At 44.8% G+C, this 27,607-nt stretch overlaps 1 protein-coding gene across 1 annotated transcript in view; it reads right to left on the bottom strand.

The window, feature by feature from the left end:
• The window catches only part of LOC120027817 (neuropilin-1a), a 94,091-nt gene extending 66,833 nt beyond the window's left edge, over nt 1-27,258 (bottom strand). The window contains exons 1-4 of the mRNA XM_038972863.1: nt 26,669-27,258; nt 24,980-25,421; nt 23,105-23,279; nt 1,095-1,276 (exon numbers count right to left, since the gene is read on the bottom strand). Of these exons, the coding sequence (XP_038828791.1) occupies nt 1,095-1,276; nt 23,105-23,279; nt 24,980-25,046 (424 nt within the window). The 5' untranslated portion in view covers nt 25,047-25,421; nt 26,669-27,258. The remainder of the gene's footprint in view (nt 1-1,094; nt 1,277-23,104; nt 23,280-24,979; nt 25,422-26,668) is intronic.
• Between the last annotated feature and the right edge of the window lie 349 nt (nt 27,259-27,607).

The raw sequence follows: 27,607 nt of genomic DNA on the forward strand, positions 1-27,607 counted from the left end.
GATGAGACTGGGAAACACCTCCTCAGAGGAATGTGCTGTGCACAATTGAACTGCCTCATCAACAGGGAATGCTGCACTTCACTGAAGTGTGGGGAGATGTGTGTGAGGCAGCTGGCGTGTGGGCGCATTAACATCAGATCAAAGGGACACACACGCACGGATACACACACATAGCCTACCCCTGCACACACACACACTTCAGAGATTAAAAAGAGGGCCTTGTCAGGGCTTCCATCTTCTCTGAGTGTCTGGGTCATCCCATAGACTAGCTGAGGGTTAATTAATCAGAGTGGAGTCGGCTCTCTGTTGCACCTGTCTGTGTCCTCCCTCCCTCTCTCCCAGTCACTCAATGGAAATCCTTTCCCCAGCCCTCCATAAACACAGGAAGCCACGGCAACAACAGGAAGCTCTGCCTCTTGTTGTGTGATCTTCAGATAAGGAGGAAGAACATCCCATGATAGTATTGGTGAAAACAAGACTGGGATTGTATCGTTGAGGAAGGAACTTCTCAGGGTTTTTTGACGACAGCTGAATATATGAATTTGAATTTAGCCTATCAGAAGCAGGACACCACTGGTGACTCACCCTCTCCACTTAACCATGATGATGCGGAGTCACGTAAACAGTGGAAGAGGACATTTCTCAGTCTGGATGAACAGAAATCCTCATATGTCTATGACTACAGTAAGTCTCAGAAGTACTGCAGAAAACATTCAGTTGCTACAGATGGTTTATGGAGAATATTTGTGTTTGTATTTATTAAGGTTCATGATTAGCTGCTGCCAATTAAGGCAGTTATGTACACATAGTGAACATTATTCATCTGTTTGTGTGGAGCCTTATTGTTTAGCATATGTAATACCTTGATGCATTAAGCAGCAGGACCAAATGACAAGCAAACCATGAAACGAGGAGAAACATCCTCTTTCTGCTAATTATACTCATGATCAGACGTCTCGGCCTCCTATATATCATCCCTCGTCTCCGAAGCGACGTCCCGAGCTGTGTGTGTGTGTGTTTGCTGTGTGTGCGCGTGATGAGATTTTGTGATCGTGTGTGTGTGTGTGTCTTTCATTCACTCGGTCTCCTCTCACCTGTTTTGAAGATCTCATAGCGGATGGAGAAGCCTGCTCCATGGGTCTCGTAGTCGGACACAAACTTGATGTAGAGCTGGTTCCCAGAAGACACCACGGGTGACGGGGCGATCTTCCCACAGTACTTCCCCACCAGCTGACCATTCTCATCCACGCCGTCACGCACCTCCACATAGTCATACCTGGACAAAGGAAAAAGAAGAATCTGTCACATGTTGTATTGGGTAGGTATTATACACACACACACATACACACAACTAGTTGGAAATGATGGACCAACAACCAAGTTTATGTTTTGATAGTTGCTCCTCCCTAATGCAGAGAAAACATGCTGCAGTAGTAATGAGATCTACAGGATAAACCCAGGAACCGGCGGGCTGGTCCACATTCCCTCCACGTGGCACAGCTCCACGTTGTTAGATAATGCAGACACTGCAGAGATTCTAGAACAATGACTCCCGGCTGTACTAAGTCTAGGTTTACATAACGCTGTTCTGGTGAAGCTGAGAGTGTGTGTTCGGGCTGGTCTTCTCCCTGGTAAAGAGACAGATGCCTGAAGAGAGAAGTGTGTGTGGGATTATATTTATTATATCTGGTGTGTGTGTGTGTGTGTGTGTGTGTGTGTGTGTGTGTGTGTGTGTGTGTGTGTGTGTGTGTGTGTGTGTGTGTGTGTGTGTGTGTGTGTGTGTGTGTGTGTGTGTGTGTGTGTGTGTTTGAGTATACTACGTCAGTGATGGTGTTATACTCCTCGAAGGTACAGTGAGACCATCAGAAACAGGTGAAAATGCAATCAGGCGGCAGCCACATGTGCGCACACTCCAAAGCCTACTAAAATGCAATTTCAGACGCAGGGCTATTGACGTGAGGCACTGGCTAATTGAGTCAGCACGAAGCTTTACGACCAGGGAGGAAAGCGCCTTCCGAATACGAATGGGTAGCAACGGGAGCCAGGCCACACACACACACGTTGTGTGTGAGTAACATAAGATGGAGTGTGTCGAGGCAATCTGAATCTGAGCGATGGGTGGTCTGAATGAACACAGCCTAAGGTGATCTAGAATGATAAACAAAGTGTGTGTGTGTGTGTGTGTGTGTGTGTGTGAAAGTGTGTGTGAGTGAGTGAGTGTGTGTGTGTGTGTGTGTGTGTGTGTGTGTGTGTGTGTGTGTGTGTGTGTGTGTGTGTGTGTGTGTGTGTGTGTGTGTGTGTGTGTGTGTGTGTGTGTGTGTGTGTGTGTGTGTTTATGCCTGTGTGTGTATGCATGTGCTGGATAGATGAATACTCCATGCTTTGTTTTCATTGTGATTGACAGGCAGAGTGCAGTAAGGGGAGCTGTGTGGGTTCAGGTTACCATGGTATTTAATCACCCATAACGCCCATTCCCAATGAATTCAGCTCAGTGGGGCACTTATCTAATGTATTCCTGCTCAAACCTCATGACCTGCTGTCTTCTCCCTCCAATCCTCCTTCTCATTACTGTCAACCATTAAAAACACATAACCTAGACCCAGCTACTTAGTGCATCCGTACACACACCACTAGCTGGCGCAACCGCGCACCCCCAACTTTGCTAAAATATGTGCCTCCTAGGCATACTCTAGAAAGGGTCTGCTTTCTCAGTTTGGCTACACCCCGATCCCCAAATGACTGTCGATACACTTTCACTTCAACAAGTGAAGGTAGGTCAATTCACTTAATGCTTATGGTATTTGCACAATAGATGACTCAGGCTACACTCTGAGTGATGGATTGGAATAGGGGGCTACCCCTCGGGTGGAAGGAGACAAGTATCCACATGATCCACCATACACCCCCCTCAAATGGTTTCTTTCACCTGCTTTGAATTACACTTAAATGGGGGGTATTTGTGAAATGTTAAGGAAGGCACCACGGGCGACACAGGAGAGGGGAGCACACACTGGATCATTAGAAAGTGGTTATGGCAACATGCAGCTTATCAAGATATGATCTCAGAAAGAGGCCATATCTACTGTAAGCCATATGTTTCTGTGGTGTGGTGGACAGTTTTGTTCAGTATCCCCTTCTGTAATATTGGGCTCTCTCCTCTCTCTGCAGGCTGAACCTTTCCATTCCGCAGCTCACAGCACAGAGGGCATCAATCTTCTGCAGCACTGTTCTGTTGTGTTCTATCTATAATTCACCTCTCTTACTCTGGTCCATCATCGGAAGCCTCAGAAGACCTCATAAAGACGGCGCAGTGGGAGAGAGGATGTAGACGGAGGGATGGAGAGACAGAGGAGTCGATTGAACGAGGGAATGGAGGATAACGTGCCCTGGGGGCTTTCTGTCTGCTTACGAGGCAACAAAAAAAGACTTCTTCATTGCTTCAACAATGTCTGGCCCTGGGCCTTCTGTTAGCCGGGTGGTTGTGTTTCAGCAGGTCTATAGGCACCGCTATGATCTGATCTGAGAGCAGTGGTTCTGTGGCCTAGCCCAGGCTGTCGTCATCTGGAAGGCATTATAGGATCGTTTGCAAGGCTGGACAACGCAAAGCCCCAGAACAACTTTCGATTGACAGACATATTAACCTTGTACTGCAGTGGGCTAAATCAGGGTCACACAGAGTGATTCTTGGTAGTCTTAAACAAATCTACTTAGAAACAAAAGTATACACCTCACACACATGGTTATGGGCTTAAACAAATAAGACACCTGTACCATGTCAGATATAGAGTTGGGTTTGCATCCCAATATTACACTTTATATACATCACAGAAGACTGAAATATAACAAAACTGTTTGACATAGAAACACTGGATTTTCGGTGTGTTTAAAAAAATATATGTTTATTCATTATGAAATGATGTGTGTGTGTGTGTGTGTGTTTGGGAGCCCTCTGAAGTGAGGGAAGTCCGTTAACAACAACCATAATGTCTGACCCAAAGACCCAGGACAGACAGACGCCCTTAGAAGGGAATACCGTTCTCATCCAAACACAGTGGTGGTGGCCTACTTTTTAAGCTTGAACAGTCCTCCTGCTGCCCTCGATTCATCATTTAATTTAAAACTCTCCTCAGGCTCCACAAAGTTGGACCCCCCCCCCCCCCCCCCCCCCCCCACACACACAGAGACAGTATAATAATTTGTTATGTTATATGTTGTCGTTTTCCCCCTTATAGACAATAGGATCCAGCTGAATCATGCCCCAACCATAACATTTCATTAATCTGTCTGCTCCACTCCAGCCTGGATGTGCCTCCCACAACACTAATAGTGAAAATGGTCTGCCAATCCAGAGGGGAAATTAAAAGCAAAAAGGGATGAATCTAATTCTCCCCGACCATCGCTTCAGCGCCTCCAAATGTATTACCCTGCCTTCTTACTGCGGGGAGCGAGAGAAAGCAATCCTGCTGTGTCAAACGGGAACATTAACCCACCTCACACAACCCAAGAGGAGGCGATGAACCACAGGCTAACAATATAACACAGTTTAAACTACCTTCAGCTTTCCCTTTTAGAAATGATGATCTCTCTAGCTCTATATAAAAAAAGCATATGATGTGGTTATGATAGATGGGATATGATCCTGGTTAATAAAGAATAATGTTATAAAGCGCTGTTAAAGCTTGATATAATAGGTTATAGTTCTTTAAATCAGGCCCATTTAGAAACATAAGTCCATGACCTAGTAGAAAGCTATAAAACAAATGTACAAATGTTATTTTATATTCTTTCCCTTGGTAGAACTGTGTCACAGCAAACTGTCAAAGATTACGTCCGAAATGGCAGTCAATTCCCTACAGTGTATAGTGCACTACTTTTGACCAGTGCACATGGGGCGCCATTTGGGACGCACCCCAAGTCTGTTCTCTAGTGTTTCTTTTTCTAGACTAGGGCTAATTACCACACCAAAAACATGTCACCTCCAAACATTACAAAAACAATTCTCAGTGTTAAAACAAACTAAAGTGGTCCAAACAACAGAACTGAGCTGGGACAGCTCAGTGCAGTGAGGCCTATAGGTTGCGTCCTAAATGGCATCCTTTTCCCTATATAGTGCACCAGTACCCTATGGGCCCTGGTCAAAAGTAGTGCACTACACAGTGAATAGGGTGTGATTTAGGATGCCGCCTCAGATAGTTCTAGATGGGATTTACAGGAAAAGCCTGTTGTCAGCTGTCCAAAAATCCGCGCTCTGAGATCTAAAATTCTGCTCAAGTGCTAGCGAGACGTCAGAGCTAACAAACTGTCACTCAGGACTGGAGCATCACATCATTACTGTTTCTACAAGGGGGGGTACGTCCCCTTCTTTTTCCGAGCGTGAAGGGGACGTACCTCACCAGGTCAGATGGACTGTGCTTACAGCTTTCCTCCAGCATGTGACATTCATTAACCCACAACTATAATAATAGTCTCACCCAACCTCCTTCCTCCTCTCCTCCCCTCCTCCCTCCTCAGGTCTGTAATGAACTAACTGTCAGTTGCTGAGTCTGACAGACAAGGAAGGAACAGGGTGGGCAGCAACAGACTCTACATTTAAACGTCCGACTCCGTCTCACACTAATCGAGTTATTAACTTTGTGATTTCAGACTGCCGAGTAGCCAGGGTAGGAAAGACCCACAGTTCACTGAGCTGAAATGGAAACTTGGACGTGAGACATCAAGGGTGTCTCAAGCAATCAGTGGCTTTTTATAGCTTCTTACTCCAACAGTCCTGCATTCAGCCAACGGGAGAGAGTCAGGAGAGATTAGTGCCTAACCAAGTTCCCTTAGAACCGGTGTGTGTCTGTGAGTGAGAGAGTGTGTGTGTGTGCGTATGTGTGTGTGTGTGTATGGGAATGTGTGTGTGTGTGTGTGTGTGCGGGAGGGTGTGTGTGTTTGTGTGTGGGAGGTGTGTGTTTGTGTGTGGGAGGGACCCACCCAGTGGTGGAGGCCACCACCATCACCACCATTCTGAAGAATGATTAGAACCGAAGTGTTTAGAAGTGGGCTAAGGAGGGGAGAGAGGAGGAGAGCTTCTCATTTGGGCCTTATACCATGCCACATGGCTGCATAAGATCCTCCCTACACAAAGTCCTCCACAGCTGCATCCATCAAGGCTTTTGCGTGTCACTCGTTCTGGCGAGCCTACCTTGGATCAGCCCGGCCCAGCTCATTGCAAAGCCCAGCCAATGTCATATTTTTAGATGCCACTGGTTGGTTTTGATTTTTGCGGCTGCTTCTGCAATTATCATTATCATTGATGGATATATCATTATCAGATCATTATTATTGATGGATATATCATTATCAGATCATTATCATTGATGGATATATCATTATCAGATCATTATCATTGATGAATGACATTGTTGAGAGATCCTGCATGCGTTCTACCCAACAATCAGTTGAATGAATTTGGTTATTTAGACCCAATTATTGCATCTCAACACAACACAACGCTCCTTTATTAGGAAATATGAGAGAGAGAGAGAGCAGACAGAATGTGGAGAGGAGTTAGTTAGCCTTAGGGGGTTGCTATCTGCGAAACTTGGCGTTGGCTCACGCTAGGGTAAAGGAAGGTATGTGGGGGAGGGGGAGAAAGACAGCTAGAGGAATAGAACCAACCACTACTGTTAGCGAAGGTCTGTAAACCTCATGTCCTTGTCGTACGTGCAAGGCTTTGTGTTGTTTGCTGTTTTACCTTCTCGTAAACTACGAGGTATGTTCACGCTTTCTCCCTAGGCCCTACAGAAAGCCCAGAAGACCAAAACAGATCAGTACCATATTGCTGTACCATAACTGCTGTTATGAGCTCACCAGATCATTACACACACAAACCGTAAGCCATGACAAGTCACGATAATGTGATTATAGATGGTTTGCTGTAAGACTAATAGGAACTCTAGTTGGACTGTGGAGTGAGATTTCAAGGAAAACTCCACCCAAAAACGATATTTTTGGTATTTGTTCCATCAGTCCATTGTTGGTGTAGTCCCAAAATATTTCTCGGGTCAGCAATCTTTCAAACTTTCAAAATACAGAAATACGGTCGGTATGATAAAGGAATTTTCGTTTAGCAGAGGTCAATAGCTGTGACTTGCGTCAAGTGCTGAATGACATTCTGACATACAGTGGTACATACATTTTAAAGTGCGACTGAATGAGGTGCATACAACTGTCAGAGAAACAGTTTGTCTCATGGCATACAGACACATACATGCACTTCAAGGATATATTAAAGACATTATGACCAGTCGTTCCACTAGTCATAAATCAATCGTTGGATAAGCTTGAACTTAAACTTGATCTAATTGTTTAATGTGTAGAGCTCTTTTTGGAGACACGCTCAAAGGCTAGCTAAATGCCAACAAACAGAAAACCTGTATTCCTTTTCAGCCTAGAATCTATTTCCACTGTCTATTCATGGGGTTAAACATTTAATGGAAGCAATAATTGTAGTAGTGTTGCGAGAAAGTGTTAAAGTGCTGGTATTTTGCACTCATTACGATCCCTTCATTTTCCATAAAACATCTTGTTATCATGAATAAAACAGGGATGAATAACCACAATTAATTAGAGAATCGCCCTGGGCAGAATGGAAATATGCATTTAGCACTTTTCCCTTTCCAAGTCAGCTCCTGAAATTAAGTACCATGCATATTTGTAGAAGAACGTGTTTATGAATATTCAGGTAGTCACATTGCTGTTACTGAATATCCAAGCAGATTGTTTTCTAGGAAATGCATTATAACATTAACTCGGGGTCGGGTGACAGTAAATAACCGACTAAATTACTCAACAATCCCCACATACTGAAGTCTTGCCTCATGTCTTGCAACATGGCCTACAGTGCCTTGCAAAAGTATTCACACCCTTGGTGTTTTTCCTGTCATTTAAATAGATTTTTATTTGGATTTCATGTGATGGACATACACAAAATAGTCCAAATTGGTGAAGTGAAATGAAAAATATAACTTGTTTCAAAAAAAATATATATTTTTAAAACTGACAAGTTGTGCATGCATATGTATTCACCCCATTTGCTATTAAGCCCCTAAATAAGATCTGGTGCAACCAATTACCTTCAGAAGTCACATAATTAGTTAAATAAAGTCCACCTGTGTGCAATCTAAGTGTCACATGATCTGTCACATGATCTCAGTATATATACACCTGTTCTGAAAGGCCCCAGAATCTGCAACACCACTAAGCAAGGGGCACCACCAAGCAAGCGGCACTATGAAGACCAAGGAGCTCGCCAAACAGGTCAGGGACAAAGTGGTGGAGAAGTACAGATCAGGGTTGGGTTATAAAAAAATATCTGAAACTTTGAACATCCCACGGAGCACCATCAAATCCATTAATAAAAAATGGAAAGAATATGGCACCACAACAAACCTGCCAAGAGAGGGCCGCCCACCAAAACTCACAGACCAGGCAAGGGGGGCATTAAATCAGAGAGGCAACAAAGAGACCAAAGATAACCCTGAAGGAGCTGCAAAGCTCCACAGCGGAGATTGGAGTATCTGTCCATAGGACCACTTTAAGCCGTACACTCCACAGAGCTGGGCTTTACGGAAGAGAGGCCAGAAAAAAAGGAGGCATGTGGGAAAAAGAGGCATGTGGCAAGAGGCAAGAGGCATGTGGGAGACTCCCCAAACATATGGAAGAAGATACTCTGGTCAGATGAGACTAAAATTGAGCTTTTTGGCCATCAAGGAAAACACTATGTCTGGCGCAAACCCAACACCTCTCATCACCCCGAGAACACCATTCCCACTGTGGGGATGTTTTTCATCGGCAGGGACTGGGAAACTGGTCAGAATTGAAGGAATGATGGATGGTGCTAAATACAGGGAAATTCTTGAGGGAAACCTGTTTCAGTCTTCCAGAGATTTGAGAATGGGACGGAGGTTCACCTTCCAGCAGGACAATGACCCTAGGTATACTGCTAAAGAAACACTCAAGTGGTTTAAGGGGAAACATGTAAATGTTTTGGAATGGCCTAGTCAAAGCCCAGACCTCAATCCAATTGAGAATCTGTCTTATGACTTAAAGATTGCTATACACCAGTGGAACCCATCCAACTTGAAGGAGTTGGAGCAGGTTTGCCTTGAAGAATGGGCAAAAATCCCAGTGGCTAGATGTGCCAAGCTTATAGAAACATACCCCAAAAGACTTGCAGCTGTAATTGCGGCAAAAGGTGGCTCTACAAAGTAGAGGTCGACCGATTATGATTTTTCAACGCCGATACCGATACCGATTATTGGAGGACCAAAAGAGCCGATACCGATTAATCGGCCGATTTAAAAAAATATATATATTTGTAATAATGACAATTACAACAATACTGAATGAACACTTATTTAAACTTAATATAATACATCAATTAAATCAATTTAGCCTCAAATAAATAATGAAACATGTTCAATTTGGTTTAAATAATGCAAAAACAAAGTGTTGGAGACAGTAAAAGTGCAATATGTGCCATGTAAGAAAGCTAATGTTAAGTTCTTTGCTCAGAACTCATGAAAGCTGATGGTTCCTTTTAACATGAGTCTTCAATATTCCCAGGTAAGAAGTTTTAGGTTGTAGTTATTATAGGAATTATAGGACTATTTCTCTCTATACGATTTGTATTTCATATACCTTTGACTATTGGATGTTCTTATAGGCACTTTAGTATTGCCAGTGTAACAGTATAGCTTCCGTCCCTCTCCTCGCCGCTACCTGGGCTCGAACCAGGAACACATCGACAACAGCCACCCTCGAAGCAGCGTTATCCATGCAGAGCAAGGGGAACAACTACTCCAAGTCTCAGAGCGAGTGACGTTTGAAATGCTATTAGCGCACACCCCGCTAACTAGCTAGCCATTTCACATCGGTTACACCAGCCTAATCTCGGGAGTTGATAGGCTTGAAGTCATAAACAGCTCAATGCTTGAAGCATTGCGAAGAACTGCTGGCAAAACGCACGAAAGTGCTGTTTGAATGAATGCTTACGAGCCTGCTGGTGCCTACCATCGCTCAGTCAGACTGCTCTATCAAATCATAGACTTAATTATAACATAATAACACACAGAAATACGAGCCTTGGGTCATTAATATGGTCGAATCCGGAAACTATCATTTCGAAAACAAAACGTTTATTCTATCAGTGAAATACGGAACCGTTCCGTATTTTATCTAAAGGATGGCATCCCTAAGTCTAAATATTGCTGTTACATTGCACAACCTTCAATGTTATGTCATAATTACGTAAAATTCTGGCAAATTAGTTTGCAATGAGCCAGGCGGCCCAAACTGTTGCATATACCCTGACTCTGCGTGCAATGAACGCAAGAGAAGTGACACAATTTCACCTGGTTAATATTGCCTGCTAACCTTTCTTTTAGCTAAATATGCAGGTTTAAAAATATATACTTCTGTGTATGGATGTTTATGGTTAGGTACATGTTGGAGCAACGACAGTCCTTTTTCGCGAATGCGCACTGCATCGATTATATGCAACGCAGGACACGCTAGATAAACTAGTAATATCATCAACCATGTGTAGTTATAACTAGTGATTATGATTGATTGATTGTTTTTTATAAGATAAGTTTAATGCTAGCTAGCAACTTACCTTGGCTTCTTACTGCATTCGCGTAACAGGCAGGCTCTTCGTGAGGTAGGTGGTTAGAGCGTTGGACTAGTTAACCGTAAGGTTGCAAGATTGAATCCCTGAGGTAAAAATCTGTTCTGCCCCTGAACAAGGCAGTTAACCCACCGTTCCTAGGCGTCATTGAAAATAAGAATGTGTTGTTACCTAACTTGCCTCGTTAAATAAAGTTGTAAAAAAAAAAATATATATATATATATATATATTGGCAAAATCGGCATCCAAAAATACCGATTTCCGATTGTTATGAATACTTGAAATCGGCCCTAATTAATCGGCCATTCCGATTAATCGGTCGACCTCTACTACAAAGTATTGACTTTGGGGGGTGCACGATCGAGTTTTCCGTTTTTGTGTCTTATTTCTTGTTTGTTTCACAATAAAAAATATTTTGCATCTTCAAAGTGGTAGGCATGTTGTGTAAATCAAATGATACAAACCCCCCAAAAATTCATTTTAATTCCAGGTTGTAAGGCAACAAAATAGGAAAAATGCCAAAGGGGGTGAATACTTTCGCACGCCACTGTATACTGTACTGTACAAACCAAACCTTGGATAAATTCCACAACAGAGTAACTAGCAACCTTGTAAAAATAGAGAGAGAGAGAGAAGATTGGAAATTTGAAAAGAAAAGAAAGAAGGAAGAAAAAAAAGACGATAAGGTAGACACAGACAGTAGCAGAGTAGCAGGTCTGTGTCAGTGAGCCATTTCTGGGGCTATTACTGAGAGGACAGCTCCCATTTGTCCCACCTTGATATCTGAGAGGGCTGTGACAACAGAGAAAGGAGAGGAGAGGAAAGAAGAGGAGAGAAGAGAAGAAGAGAGAAGAGGAGAGGGGCTATACTGCAGCACGGTTTAGATCAGGGCTGGATTTAGCCTTTTGGGGGCCCTAAATACGATTTTGTTGGGTGCTACCCTGACAAAACATTTTAGTGGTCCCCCTATTGACGGCGGATGTGAGTTTTAAGGTTAATTTCTTGCAATTCTATATTTTTTTTGCCACGGAGCGTAGAGAAAATGTTGCAGTTTTAAAGCACATTTTCTGCAATTCTACACATTTTGCCATTAGACTGCGAGAAAATGTAGCAATTTTATTTAAAAAATTCATGCAATTCTACAAATTTTACCATGGGGCACAGATCTTTTTTTCTTCAGTTTTACAGCTAATTTCCTGCACTTTTATTCATTTTGCTATGAGGTGGTGATATATTTTTGCCGTTTTAAAGCAAATTTCCTGCGATTCTACACATTTTGCCATGACTTATGCCATCTTAATTTGATATCTGAGTGAGAATGACTAAGAAAATCAATGTGGGCCCCCTGGAGGCCAGGGACCTGGGCCCATGCCCTGAGTGCTCGGTCAGTATTCAGCCATGATTACTACCAGTTTAGATAGCTGGCTAGACTGACTACCAATCCAAAAATGGTTAACTGACATGGCTAATTGATTGACTGATGGTGGCTGACATAACAAGAGAAAAACTGTTGAATGATGCACAATCAAATGTCAAAATTGCACCTGTTGTATTCTACATTTCTTACTCTCGATTGTAAATTCAGACCCTGACAGTTCCTAGGGCCATTGTTACAACAATGACAAGTCAAGGGTAATAAAAGGGGGATGGGGGGCTGGCGGTTATGTGTCACACCTCATCCCCTCTGTCCCTCTTCACCCTACCCCTCCTTTCCTAGTCTCCCTGGCCCTATACCACTAAAGCTAGAATGCCGGTATGAAGCATGAATGGGGGCCGGCCATCAAATTTTTATTTTAATACTTTCATAGGACCTCTATAGGGCTGCCTGCCATGACACGTGCCCCTGCGGTCAGTGAGCCTTCCCTGCCCTGCACATGTCTCCTGTAATGATGCCTGACCCCATGTCCTCTCAGTGTAACTGACAGCCAATCACAGAGCACATATACAGGGTCATCCTAGGGTCACTCTGACACTGTACAGGAAGAGTATGAGAAGAGGAAGTGCCTCTGCCGCGAAGGAATACTGTACCATACAAATAATTATTATCCCTCTAATCCATTTCATTATGATGATGATATGATGAATGCTATGAAAATAAGAGGCAAGTAGGAAGGCGGAAGAAGAGGGTCAACAAGTATTTCACTGTAAACAATGGACTCATGACCCACTGAACTTTGTGTGGGACTGAAGAGAAGATACGGTATGACTTCTGATTTACGAGACAGCCAGCACGGCGAGCAAGACATATGTAAAGAAGAAGAAAAAAACAGACACGCATATTCAAAAACAAGATCATTTTCAAACTATATGGCCCATTTGTTGACTACTGTGAGATGCATGCTCCCTCCCTCGTGAGTAATGAGCTGTGTGTATTCTGCACAGTGGATTCTAAGAGTGGGGGGAGGGGAGGCGGAGGAATGGGGTCAAACAGAGGTAAAGCCATTAGGTGGCATTTCTAGGCTTTTTTCCTCTCCACAATGAGGAGAGAGAAAGGGAGAGAGAGAGAGAGAGAGAGAGAGAGCGAGAGAGAGAGAGAGAGAGAGAGAGAGAGAGAGAGAGAGAGAGAGAGAGAGAGAGAGAGAGAGAGAGAGAGAGAGAGAGAGAGAGAGAGAGAGAGAGAGAGAGAGAGAGAGAGAGAGAGAGAGAGAGAGAGAGAGAGAGAGAGAGAGAGAGAGAGAGATAGTATTAGGCTAATGGGTGACAACATGAAAAACGCTGACGGTCTGGGGGCGCAGGGTCAGTGTCGTCCCCTGCTCCTGCCGGGTAGAACAGAGAAGGATAGACCAAGACAGGCCCATCTCCTCTCTCACTCAGCCGTCCCCTGATGCTTTTATCTGGCTCCACACTGGCTAGGGAGCTGGCGGGCAATAGTAATAACTGTACTGGGACTTATTCAATTAAAAAGGCCCATTCACCTCTCTCTTCCTCCCCATCCACCCTCCCAGAAGACTACAGCATAGAAACAGCAAGGGGTTATGGGAGGCCACGCCCTGCTAGCGCTGGACCAGGTCAGAGAGACATACAGCCGGCTGGGAGTCTGTAGGGGCTGGGATAGAAGTCTGGGATAGCCCAGTTATTGGCTGGAGAGAGGAGCAGGGAGGAAAGAAGGAAAAGGGATTTTGTGCAGGGCGCCCTTTCTACTCTATCACACACACACACATAAAGACAGAAGTGGCAGGTAGCCTAGCGCTTAAGAGTGTTGGGCCAGTAACTGAAAGGTCGCTGGTTTGAATCCCTGAGCCGGGGAATCCCTGCTGTTCTGCCCCTTGAACAAGGCAGTTAACCAACAACTGCTCCCCGGGTGCCGATGACAAGGATGTTGATTAAGGCAGCCCCAGCAACCTCTCTGATTCAGAGGGGTTGGGTTAAACGCGGAAGGCACAATTCAGTTGAATTCATTTGCTTATGCAACTGACTAGGTATCCTCTTTATTTCTGCTCTGACAGGAAGCGGAAGAGGATGACGATAAGAAAACAACAGGAGTCATTTGGAATGTGTGAGCCACATGTATTTTGGCGTGACCAGTTATTTGACTGATTGCCAGATAGCCAGGGAAGCTCACATCCTCTTCTCATGGCTGCCTCATCCCATCCTCATTTCCAATCAAAATTCCCTTTTGTTCACACTTTAATATACTTGATTAGTCTAACGAGGATGTTGTTCGGAAGCCAAATAGGCCATGCTGAGAAGGCTGTGAGGGGGAGGTGTCAAGCAGTGCATCTCTTCCACAACAACAAAAACAACATGTGTGGGCCGAGGGCTGTGGGCCGGGCAGAGGGTAGGGTGTATGGAGGGGTTGGCATTGCCCAGTCTTTACCCACTGCCCATGCTGATTAAAGTGCTGATCTGATGGGCTAGCCTAGCCGGTCCTGCCAAGTTTTTGGAAGGCGAATTTACTGACCTCTCCTTACTGGGCCTTACATGCACACCCTGGTCTGGCTGGAGCCCATTCGCCTAGTAACTAGCTGCCTCTGACCATGCTTGCGTCCTAAACTGCACCCTAGTCCCTATATAGTGCATTACTTTTGACCAGAGGCTCTAGGTCAAAGTAATGCACTATAGGGAAATGGGTGCCGCTATATGCAGCCCATGTCCCCCTCTAGCCTCTGAAGGGCCCAAGGATGGCGAGGAGAGGAGGTGAGAGGTCCTCTCTATGACCCTTTTTAGGGGTGGCACCAGGGTAGGGTATTGTAACAGGGAGGCCACTAGCACCCCACTGTGAAACAATTCAATCTTAAACGGTACTATATAGTGGTGCAGAAGGACGAAATATACCATCCATGTGCCTATTGAGGCTATTTAGGTAATATAATTATGATGTGAGGAAAAGGCGGTAGCTTTGTTGATTTACAGAGAAGAGATCAAGTGGGAAAGCCAACAAAGTGGGGGTTTGTGGAGTAGCTTTAACTCAATCAGAGATTAGCGGGGTCCAGAGACATCCATCACTGCCTGATTTCCCGCTGCCGCTGCCTCCCGCTTGCAGTCAGCCCACACACAAACATAGACGCAGGCATGCACAAACACACACACCCTTGTCAACCTCCAGAGAGCTGTGGAGTGAGGGCCCGGGAAACACCACACCAACTATCGACGAACAGGTTGGCAAACCACTCCACGGTGTGCATAATCACAGAGACGGACGGAAAACTATGGACCGAGGACGTTTGGAATCCAGCCAGCCTGAAATAGGACTTTCCTACCTACTGCAAAACAAACCCACTTGGCCTTCAAAGCCTCTCCTACTAAGCAAGGAGGCTTTAGGGCAACAAACAGGTCTGGGAGGACCTGAGAAACAAGGGCACATCAATCAAACCCTGAGGGCCGTTCAGGACTACGGCACTAAACCAAACAGGGCTAACATGCCCAGACAAGGTGTATTAACACCACTGACTACAGCCCCAGCCGGCCATGTTAACAGGCCTCCACAACCTCCAATAGGCCTCATCAATTAAAACAGGATTCCGTGGACTCTTTCCTATAGGGACTGGGAGGGTGGAGGGCGGAGGAGAAGAGAAGCATTGTGAAGTACTGTTTTCTACTCACCCCCCCTCTTCCTACAGCCATCTCATAATTACCCCTGGTTTATTTCCCCCTTATGTTGTTTCGAGCGCAACCAGAAAAGCTCCATGTTGAAAACAGCCTCTCTTACATGGAGACAGAGAGAGAAGTGAGGAGGAGGTGAGCTAAAGAAAAACCTGTTGCTAATCATATTATGCTTATGTGAAAAGCGAGTGAGTTGAGACTGCATGCGCATATTGCCAATGTCTTTTGGAAACAGCTCACTCATTGAATTACAACCTGAGTGTTTAATGCTTATTCCTCTTTCTCTGGAATTAAAATTTGTATGAATTTCTTACAGTCCATAGATCTGTGTCCGGATAGAGACAATGCAGTTCTCTAATCATGGGCTGAATCCCAACGGTGCCCTATTCCCTGCATAGTGCACTACTTTTGACCAGGACCCATACAGACTATGCAGAGAACAGTGCACTTTGTAGGGAGTATGGTGCCATTTGGGATGCATGTACTTGTACTTGTAACCATGTACTTGTAAATGAAGTTATTTTCCTGGGAGTCTGTTTTGGATAAAAAGCAAGGCATACTACAAGACATCCCTCAGCTGTGTGGGCTGTGACATCATTCACTAAAAATCCATATAGGGATGCTTATATGGCTCTGGAGGGAAAACACTAAACAGGCCGCAACCAAACAAAACTCAGATACTAAATCATCCATTCTCAGTGAACATGGATGATTAAATAAACCTGAAACATGATATCTTTATATCGTTGCATAGCAAAGTTATAGGTCTGCAATTCTGCTTTTTTTCTGATTTACGACTGAGTCCCCGTACTCCTATCATTCCTTTCTTCTTCTCCCTCCTGTTTCATCTTCCCCTCCTCTTCCTTCTCCTCCTCCTCTGAAGTGGAGTCCCCTCCTGCGGGGTAGAAGAGTGGCTCGCCTCCCGGTCGTGGTGTGCGTGAGCTGGGCGCGCATGAATCAAAGTAGTGACAGAGCAGCAGGGAGGACGGCAGATGTCACGGCAAGAAAGCTTTTCAATCAGGCTGCCCTTCCAACACTGGCCAAGGTCAACACTTCACTACCGGCAAACCCATCTCCTCTAGTCTAGCCCCAGCCAGGGATAGACACACACACACACACACACATTTAAATCCTGCTCATTAGCCAAAGGACTTTTGCCACCATTAACCCTTTGAGTAACATAAGAGAGAGAGAGAGAGAGAGAGAGAGAGAGAGAGAGAGAGAGAGAGAGAGAGAGAGAGAGAGAGAGAGAGAGAGAGAGAGAGAGTCAAGAGGATTCCTACACCACTCTCTTTTTAAGCCTTTTGTCCTCTATCTTATGACAGAGGTGAACCTCTCTTTTAAACATGACCCCAGAGAGATAGTTTAGACAGGGCTTTCATCTGCTGGGAAATGCTAATTACACTAGTTTTAATGGGTCACCGGACTGGCCAGAAGTCTTTCTGTATGCTGTGAATGTAGCAGAAAAACAGGGATTTCTGAAAAACCTGTGTCCTCTTTTCTGTTATGGCAAGTTACGATTTGTGATAATTCACTAACTGCCCACGAACTCACCTTGAAACAAATTGCTATCAGTGGTGCTGCTGTAATGTAATTTGAGATACAATGTACTTCCTACTGTACAACTCTGGAGGCGGACCAGGTGCATCATTTCAGCCGATATTGTCCTCGTCTGTAGTTAAAATACACAGTGCTGTTGCTCTCTGCATGTTGTCTCGTTGAGCAGATCTGCCTCTGTTACCTCAACTCTGCTTTGATGTTGTACAGCGTAACTGCTTCACTGACACATACTCACACAAAAGAGACCCATAAACAACTAGAAGTCCTGTCTGTTAGTCAGGCTATAAGTATCTCCAACAATTCATGTCAGCCCAAATCTCTTCCCCTGGCGCTAAGAGGTCACAGCCCGCCTGCCTGTTTTAAAAGACCTGAACGTGCCGACAGAGAATAAAAAAAGCCTCGTTACATTCCTGCCTTATTTATTTTCCTCCATGACAACGGGGGCTGATGGACGATCACGCAGCCCACTCACCAACTCCATATTTGCTTGTGCAGCGGACGAGCGTGAGAGAGGGTGTGCGTCCCAAATGGCACCCTATTCCTTTTATATTGCCCTATTGTGCTTATAGGGCTCTGGTCAATCTAAGTGCACTATATAGGGAATAGGGTGGCATATGGGATGCATCCAGGGAGTGAGAGGGGAAGTGAGTGGGAGAGTCAGCGCACTTTATTCAGGAGATTTCTGGGGAGAGTTATGGGGCACTTCCACACAGAGATGGAGCCTCTCCACAGAGGAGAGAGGGCCCACTGATATCCCAACCCCAGCAGGGAGCTTCAGACCCAGGCAGGCTTGTGTGGCAGTACCGGGGAAGCAGTCACAGCAGTGAGTCCCATGCACAAACCCCCTCCTTCTTCACAGTACCCCTTGTCTACTCTGAGAGGAACAGTTGGTCTTCATTGTTAAACATGAAGTGTTGTGTTACGAACCTATGAGTCAGTCAGGGTCTTAGGATTCGTGATGAACAAAAAGACCTGCATGAAACAGAACTCTCCAGAACCAGTAGGGGGCTGAGTACACTTTCCCCTGCTTTTCCCTGCTGTAACTCATGTCTCTAGTCTCGGCCTGTGTCCCAAATGGCACCCTTTTCCCTACATAGTGCACTACGTTTGACCAGAGCCCTATGGGGCACTCTACAGGGAATAAGGTGCCATTTGGGTTGCAAGCCTTTAGTCCAGCAGGGCTAGCCAGGAGGAATGCCCGGCAGGGCAGGCGGAGAGTGGAGGGCAGAGGGCAGGCAGGCAGGATGTGTATTGTCTCAGACCACAGCGAAGAGTGTTTGTCTTCCCAGCAGGGTATGTGGCTCTCTGAGGGGGCTACTCGACAGGAGAGGGGAGGGGGTCATAATTAGAGAGAAGAAAAGGCTGCTTTTTCAAGCCTTGAGTTACGGGCAGTCACAGTCAGTAGCAGGGGAGATGGAGGGGGGGGGGGGGGGGGGGGGGGGCTAGGGGACGGAGTGGGGAGCTCAGCTAGTGGGGAGCTCAGTTAGTGGAGAGCTCAGTTAGTGGAGAGCTCAGTTAGTGGAGAGCTCAGTTAGTGGGGAGCTCAGCTAGTGGGGAGCTCAGCTAGTGGGGAGCTCAGCTAGTGGGGAGCTCAGTTAGTGGAGAGCTCAGTTAGTGGAGAGCTCAGTTAGTAGAGAACTCAGTTAGTGGAGAGCTCAGTTAGTGGAGAGCTCAGTTAGTGGGGAGCTCAGCTAGTGGGGAGCTCAGCTAGTGGGGAGCTCAGTTAGTGGGGAGCTCAGTTAGTGGAGAGCTCAGTTAGTGGAGAGCTCAGTTAGTGGGGAGCTCAGCTAATGGGGAGCTCAGTTAGTGGGGAGCTCAGTTAGTGGGGAGCTCAGTTAGTGGAGAGCTCAGTTAGTGGGGAGCTCAGCTAATGGGGAGCTCAGTTAGTGGGGAGCTCAGTTAGTGGGGAGCTCAGTTAGTGGAGAGCTCAGTTAGTGGGGAGTTCAGTTAGTGGGGAGTTCAGTTAGTGGGGAGCTCAGCTAATGGGGAGTTCAGTTAGTGTGGATTTATCTTCTGAGGAATTGTGTGTTAGACGAGCTGAAGCTTTCACTCACTGACTGACTGACTTTCTCCCTCTCTCCTCCTCTCTCCTCTCCCACCACAAAGGGCCTTCTTCAGAAGGCATTCCCCGAATATTTCCCCCCACCCTCCATGTCTCCTCGCCATCTCAGGACTGCATGGGCTGTCACACAGGAATTCACTGTTCTCTGAGGTCCAGCAAACACAGGACAGGCGGAAAGAAGAGGGAGGAAGGAGTAAGGAGACTCACTCGCATATAGAAGGAATCATCTTCTCTCTTTTCATCTCGACATATGAACCTATCTTTACTCAAAAACATAGAAAAGAGGATTTTCATATAGAAAGCAACCTCTCCTCTTCTCACCCCATCGCTCAATTTTAACCCCGCTTTCCGCCAAAAGGCAACTCTACTCTTCAGCAGTCTTCACCAAAGCTATGAGGGGATTTCACATTATGTAGGCATAGAAAAAATTGGTCCGATTTTTTGTTTGGTCAGAGGATCCAAGCACATCAATGATTCATTGTGCTGTCAAAAGCATATCTTATTGGTGGAATGTTGATTCCAACCAAAGCAGCTTTCATAGAAAGCAACAGCATCACCCTCTGCAAGTTTTTTTTAGCCAAGGTTATCTAAGTCTGAAGTTAACTTCAGAGCAAATTGAGTCCAAATATTTGTCTTGACGGACCAGGCTTTTACCTCAAACTTCATTTGGTTTGTGAGAGCTACAACGGTGGCGTAACCCAAAAACACAGCATGAGAGTCTATACAACACGACATGGAAAGGTAAACATCTCCCACATTCACAGTTCAATGGCCACTTAGTCCTTATCTACTGGCGAACGGTCTTCCTCCAACTCTCCACTCTCTCAGGATACGAGTTGTAGACTGAGTCTGAGTCCCAAATGGAACCCTGTTCCCTATATAGTGGAGAACACAGGGCCCATAGGGCTCTGGTCAAAAGTAGTGCACTATAAAAGGAATAGGGCGCCATTTGGAATGCAGCCCTAACCTTTCAAACAAACCCGTCAGCCAGTCACACGTGTAACAACAGAGGTAGACTCAGCCTTTTGTTTGGTTTTTGTTTGGTTGGCTGATAACGGCAATGTAGGAGCACATGTGGAGCATGTGTGTTCCATTTGAACCAATAATTAAATTGCAGGGGAGCGCACTGAGGCTTGCATTGTAGCTGCCTGCTTACCCCCTACGCACTGGTCCATCAGATAAGCAAGGCAAGGCTTCCATTCTGGGACTTGCCTTCATCAGTTTCCATTATGCAAGGGGTGTTTGTCTGAGTTGAGCTGCGACTGGATGGCCCATGGAAGTCTGATTACTGCTGCTGTACAAATCCCACCAACCCAACCGCTATCTAGCAACACAAAGACACCATGGCATGAAGCACATACAGTATCTCCCCCTCCCATGCCCTAATTGACTTATCTACATTATGACATGTCCCTCTAGTTATTAACACAATGAGTGGCCTTCACTTTACTAAGCACCATTAGGCTACTTGAGTTGAGACCTAGGGCCAAGACAAATGAGAGAGCCTAATTTAATGACTGCATCTTAAACTCCAGCCTATTCCCTATATAGTGCAGTACTTCTGACCAGGGCCCTAATGGGCTCTGGTCAAAAGTAGTGCACTATGTAGGGGATAGGGTGCTATTTGGGACTCAGCCAGTGTCACTGGCCATCTTCCCGATCCAGTCTAAAGTGAACACGTAAGGGCAAACTAGTGGAACTAAAGTCCCATGGATTAAAACGTGGACTATGAAACGCTACCAGACCAAACAGTGTAGAGGAGAAGTGGTTCAAGTAGAAGAGCCTTGAGGTCAAGCCGACCCTGTTTCTCCACTGTATATTACTGCGTCCCAAATGGCACCCTATTCCCTAGAGTGTGCCACTTTTGGCCAGAGCCTTATGGGAAACCCTATGGGCTCTGGCCAAAAGTAGTGCACTAAATAGGGAATAAGGTGCCATTTGGGACACATGAACTGCATGAACCACATGAATCACTAGTGACTTGATTAAGTTTCAAAGATGTCTCTGCAGGTTAGTTGTTGTTAGTGTGCTTCCCTCTAGCACTGTGGTTTGTAACCCGTGACCACTCCACGGGCAGCATTACACAGTAAAAACACTGTAAACCCTGGCTCTGCTCCAAACATAATAAGGACGTTTGGCAAAGGTTGTAACAAGGAAAATAACATGCTCTTTATACGCAACTAACAAATGTACGGAGGGACAAGCAATTAACTGCATGGCAGGTCAGCCCCGACGTGGAAAACAGAACCCTTCAATGGATGTGGACTGAAACGTTAGAAATCATTTGTAAACAACACGGAAATGATCAAACTTGAAGTTCACCGAGGACATTTAATTTCAACTGAAAAAAGGGAAGCAATATTGCATTTTGTGCCTTGAGGCTGAATTTCTTGCTTTTTGTGTGTGTGTTTAAACACAGGAAACTCATTCCTGGTTAATTCCATTAACAAAAGTATTGTTTCCTCTTTCTATATGTCCACACACACACACACACACACACACACACACACACACACACACACACACACACACACACACACACACACACACACACACACACACACACACACACACACACACACACACACACACACACGCACGCAGTAACCTTGTGCCTGGAGACATTTTAACAGTCCCTGGGTGATTAAATCTGAGCTGGGAAAAGTCAGGACCACCAGGACCCTCCTCTGGAAGACGGCAGTGGTCAACCAGGCAGTAAATCACAGAATGGCCCTTTATAGAAGCAGTAAATCACAGAATGGCCCTTTATAGAAGCAGTAAATCACAGAATGGCCCTTTATAGAAGCAGTAAAGCGGTATAACCCACAGCCTCTTTTTTTCCACCAAACTTTTCACCTAAATCCAACGACATGGTTCATATTATTGTTGAGTTCACTTTGAATCCACATTAGTTGACAACTCAATCAAGTGTAGACCAAAACTAGTTGTTAAACGGACATCTGTGCCCAGTGGGCAGAGATCCTATTAAAACAGTACAATCTACAGGCCTATATGGTATTCAGCGGAAACACAAATGGAATAGCAGTGAGAGAGAAAGACAGAGAGAGTGCTTGGACGTAGTGCGTAGTGGGGATACAGTAACAGTATCCATCCCTGTTCACTCTGTGTTCTCAAGCTGCCCCTCCAGCGTAAACAAAGGCACAGAGGGAACACACACAGGGAGCCGGGAACAGGGCAGGGTTTGGGGCGCAGGCAGAGACAGAGGGATAGGCAGCCAGCCAGCCCAGGCTGAGACATTGCTTCACCTCAGGGCACGACTGACACAGGGAGGCAGCAAGCTCATCACATTACAGTAAAGCTACGGTTTCATAGCCTGGCTGCCTGGCTTAGACCTCTCTGACAACAGGTTAACCGTTTGACCTAGAGTGGCATAACACCTTAAAGCTTAAAAGTCAAACAGGGAATTGTAACTGACCCAGCAAGACGGGTCAGTTCCCCTTCTAATGGACTATGTTCGATGAGAAGAGGAAGAGAAATGTATAATGAATGTATAGAAGTTTAGACTAAATGGGCTTACTTCCTCAATGGAAAGACCCATGAGAATCTGAAAAATATGAAGTCCTATGAGTAAAATCTTTCTCAGACAATGACAAGAAAATAAACTCTGAAGCAAGCATTTTTTTTGAAACACTCCTGCCTCACACATGCAGGCAGCGCTGCGCTCGCAATAATTCCATAGCCACTAGATGGCGGGCTTTCATGTACAATATGCATGAACGACGTAGAGGGCAGCCAAGTCAACCTACTTGCACTCTCTGTCCTCGAGATCGAAATGCGGGTTAAAGTTGATTAGAATTCTTTGGTGAGGTCCAGGCGCTGTTATCACCCAAACGCATTTCTGAGATGGCAAATATGATGTCGGATACCCAGGCGATGTGAGGTAATTCGCATTGGTTATTCTGATGTTGTCCCCACACTTGTCTGCAAGAAAGAAAGGGGAGAAAAGACAGTCAGCACAACAGCCCAAAGTGACACAGATACAGGGATTCAAATGAATCAATAATGTTGGCTAGAATTCAATGCAGAAAATGTGTGTTTTTAATCTAAATATTGTCCCGATGAAGATAGAGAGTATATAGGCGTGTTTTCAAAATCAAACTGGAGTCGAACATGATTGTTTGAATAATTTAAAAAATATATATATTTAGGCTGATAAATCATAAGCTAACTCCATATAAACATATACCCACAGTGTCTAAATATGTCTAAACTAGATACCAAACAAATGGAATATGCGTTTTGGCTACATTGGATAGGTCTACATGCAAAGACACACGGTAAAGTCAATAATTTCTGACAGTCAATGCGCTAAAGATGATGAATTTCTCCCACATTTTGATAAATGTGTTATATTTACTTTTCATTGTATTCATTTGCTCAGATAACACAGTATGGTACACATTTTATTTGACAAGCATATATAGGGATGGTACACAAAACAATTGTTCACAAACATTAGGAAAAGTTTCGCCTATAGCCTACTGATAATTGTGGCGGTTTATGTTGGGCCAAAACGGTTAACGTTAATCGCTTGTCAATTAAAGTAAAAAAAAAAAATGTTTTTTTTTAAATAGGCTAGTAACAAATTATGTGAAATGTCACAAACAGCTAATATCTAGAACAACTCCTAATGACCAAGGACCATTAGCCCCGGCAGGGAGAAATGGATTCATGTAGTAGACCGAGAGTGGACGGGGAGCTGCTACTACACTGTGGCTGTGCCGGGGTATGGCGGAGTCTCCATGGGAATGGCACATATGGTGCCATGCGACTTGTAGACAATGTGTCATATGGCAATAACGCCAAACAATAAAAAATGATAGACTCTAGTTTTTTCACAGATTATCTGTGAGGAGCATAATTTATTTGTTTTTGGGGTAGTCTATGTATTCATGATAACATAAAACCAAATATCTATGCCATCTATTTTTCGTTTGCTGAGTAATCTATATTAACGAATGATGCTCGTAATGTTTGTTAGATTCACGCAGATCCTTATAAAACTTGTTTCCCTTTTCATACAGACCATTTTTACAAGCCCCGGAGAATAACGAGCCCTTTCTCGTGTCTAGAGACAAGCCACTTCAAGTAGTCCAAATTAGCCTCTCACTTTATCTTCATTTATGTGTGCGCAGTCATGCTTTTGTATTATAGCTACCATCTGCCATGTAAAGTACTTGAAAATGTGTTTTGAATAGGATACAATGCAATATTCAAGAGAATTTGAAATATGGCGGTTCTTTCTTTCTTTCTTTCTTTCTTTCTTTCTTTCTTTCTTTCTTATGTCTCTCTATTCATTCTATCGTAAATAAGTTTGCTCATAGTGGAAACGAAACAATAAAGTGCCGCCTACATGTATTTGCTACAGCAAAGAAAGAGGGAAGTACCCTAGCACTAGGCTACTGTGCCCAAACGTTTTATAACATCTGAAAAATAGAAGGACCCACACTACAGTAATTTATCTGTAACAATGGCAGCACTAACCCGCAGGGAAGACAGGCAGGTGAACGCGTAACGAGTCAGAAAAACATCAGCGAAGGTTTAGAGACGGTTAATCCTTAAAAACATCAGGATAAATAGGCTAGCCCAGCACAGCCGGGGGAATATCACTTGTCACTTACCATTTTTGAAAGCCTTAGCGACGAAGAAGATTCCCATTAAGAGGAACAGCACTAATCCACAATGCATCCTTGTTTTGTTAGAAACAAAATAAAATGAGGAAAAACGAAAAACGAAATAAAACTCCTCCCAAGGTTTTTCAGGGCCTGTTATTCTTCCTTATGTTCAGGCTTGGGCCGAAAGAAAACAAATAAAGCAGAAGTGTCTTGACTAAAGCAGTTGAAATGTGTCTGGATATGTCTCAGGTCGGCTGCTGTATCCTGTCATTCAGGTCCGGTTTCCTCTCTCTTCCAGTTGGGGTCCTCTCTCAAACACTGGCGTTGCCATTTCCTCCACACAAGTAGTCGGAGCGAGTCAAAGAATAAGTAAAAATCCCCGGCACCAGCACCACTCCCGTTTCAACTCCTTGGAAACGATGACCAGGCAAGAGGTAATCCGTCGGCGCTAAATGGAAAGAAATATTGAGAGTAAGCAGCAGTGGTGGTGATATTCGTTTCAAAAGTGGGCACATTAGCAAATCAAGCTCGCGTTGTTCCCCTTCGCGCTCTGCTGATTCTCAAATCTGACAAGACACGAACTAGTAATACTAACATCTGGCGAAAGCCATTGCCATAATAGAGGTTTAAAACGATGGATACAATCCCTAAATTGCGACCGCTTTTCTTCTTTTGAGCGGGTGTGCTGCCTGGTTGCTCGAGCCTAAATCTCAGAGGTCTCTGATTGGTTTGATTACAAATATGCATAGCCCAACCTATGGACGCCCCTCTCTCTTTAAAAGCTGAGGTCTGGGTTCTTTTTCCGAGACTCACTCCGTCTCACTTGCAGACTTCCAGTCAGACCTGAAAGTGACAGCGCACACGGGCGCTAGCTCTCTTTCACTATCCCTCCTCTGTTGGAGATGGACTGTCACCCTGTCACTGGCTACTGGATGTCACTAAACTACGCTAACAAACGGCTCAAATGGAGGACAATAACATAGACCACTACTGCCTCCAAAACTTCTATTTGTGTGTGCCAAACGACCTCTCTCAAAGACGCTCCGCTAATTCTGAATTCAAGGGAGCTCCCAAGGAGAGAAAAGCCTCCTTCAAATGCTATTTGGCGTTCAATATCGAATTATCATTCTAAAGAAGAGATATCGATTTGCAATATGAATAGATTTTTTACCATATATCTATTTTTACGCATCAATGGGCTATGTAGATGCCCTAATTGTAAAAGCAGTTAAAGCTCGAATCACGATAAAGCATTCATTAAAACGTCACATTGAGATTTAGGGGAAATCAATGGCAGTGCAAAGCATCAAGCAATTTGGCTTTTTAGGTTATCTGTCCTTACGGCACTGCACAAAAAGAGGAATTGCATTCAATATGAAATGCTTTCGACCAGCTGCTATGCTCACAAAGTCACAGGGTAAAATACTCTGTGCAACTACTCTGACATGAATCCAAGGGCGCCTAACATTCCTTACATGAACTACAGACTAATTCAACATTTCAAGCAGTACAAAACGTGCCCGTTCCCTGCGTTCTATGCTGTTCAGGGGGATAGTAACCCACTTCAATGCACTGTATTTTTTAACACCATGTGAATGAAAGCTAAGAACACGTTTCGCTCAGTGTTCCTCATATAGCAAAAATGTTCTGTCTCTTCTGAATTCAAGCCACTTAAAGAAAACAAACTGCAATCACCTGCGTCTTGTAGACTCACTCACAACCCCATATGTATCCAATATCGAAGCGAAGCAGTTTTCGGCAGGCTGACAGTATACCCTCTCTGTTTCTCTGTCAAAATCTCCGCACCTCCTTCCAAATCCGTTAACCTCAAAAACAACCACAGGAAAGGACAGGTCTCCACCGCTGACGAGAGAGGAAGTCAATTCCCAATTATTTCCCCAGTCAATCAGTAGCCTGTAGTACGCCGGGGCCGGTCCGGGCAACCCTGAAGCTCAGCACCTCTCTGCTCCGCGCAAAGGCACGCACCCGCTGCCAATTCCTTCCCGGAGACTCAACTCAGCGTACACACAGCCAGCTATCCGCTGCTCTCACTAGTATCAAGTGAGGGATACGGGATTTGCGCTTAGAATGAGCAGCACGGCGCCGGTAAAAGTCAGTCCAAAATATCACCCGAGGTTAGAAAATGTCAATATCCTATAGATCATTGATTGATTGAAGGCATTGACTGCGTGAGTCGAATTTAGCATTTCTTATTCCTCCCTCTGTACTGCGCGTCACGCACCTTTCCTGCCTGTGTGCTCAGCTACTGTAGCGCTGTTGAGAACACAGGCTTCGTTTGGAGTCTCCGGTGTCTCGAGACCCAGCCAGCCAGTCACACGCCCATTTACCAGGGGGTTGCCTCGACAATCGAGATGTAGATTCAACCGCCTGGCTGTCTTATCGCAGTCTACAGAATAGACTGAGTCACATGAGATATTAGGACACACTCGAACACACCCACAAAATTAGCACTGATAATGCTACTGCCATTCATCTTACTCATACGTTCAAGGCTATTATTGATACTTTTTCTGTAATGATCTAGTAATAAATAGTCATTGCCCCAAATTGCATTCTTACAGGCTATATGGACCTCGTATGAACAGTCTTGTTGAATTTTCACATTGAATGTGT

Source organism: Salvelinus namaycush, chromosome 33 (genome assembly GCF_016432855.1).
Source record: "Salvelinus namaycush isolate Seneca chromosome 33, SaNama_1.0, whole genome shotgun sequence".
In the NCBI taxonomy this organism is placed as follows: Eukaryota; Metazoa; Chordata; class Actinopteri; order Salmoniformes; family Salmonidae; genus Salvelinus; species Salvelinus namaycush.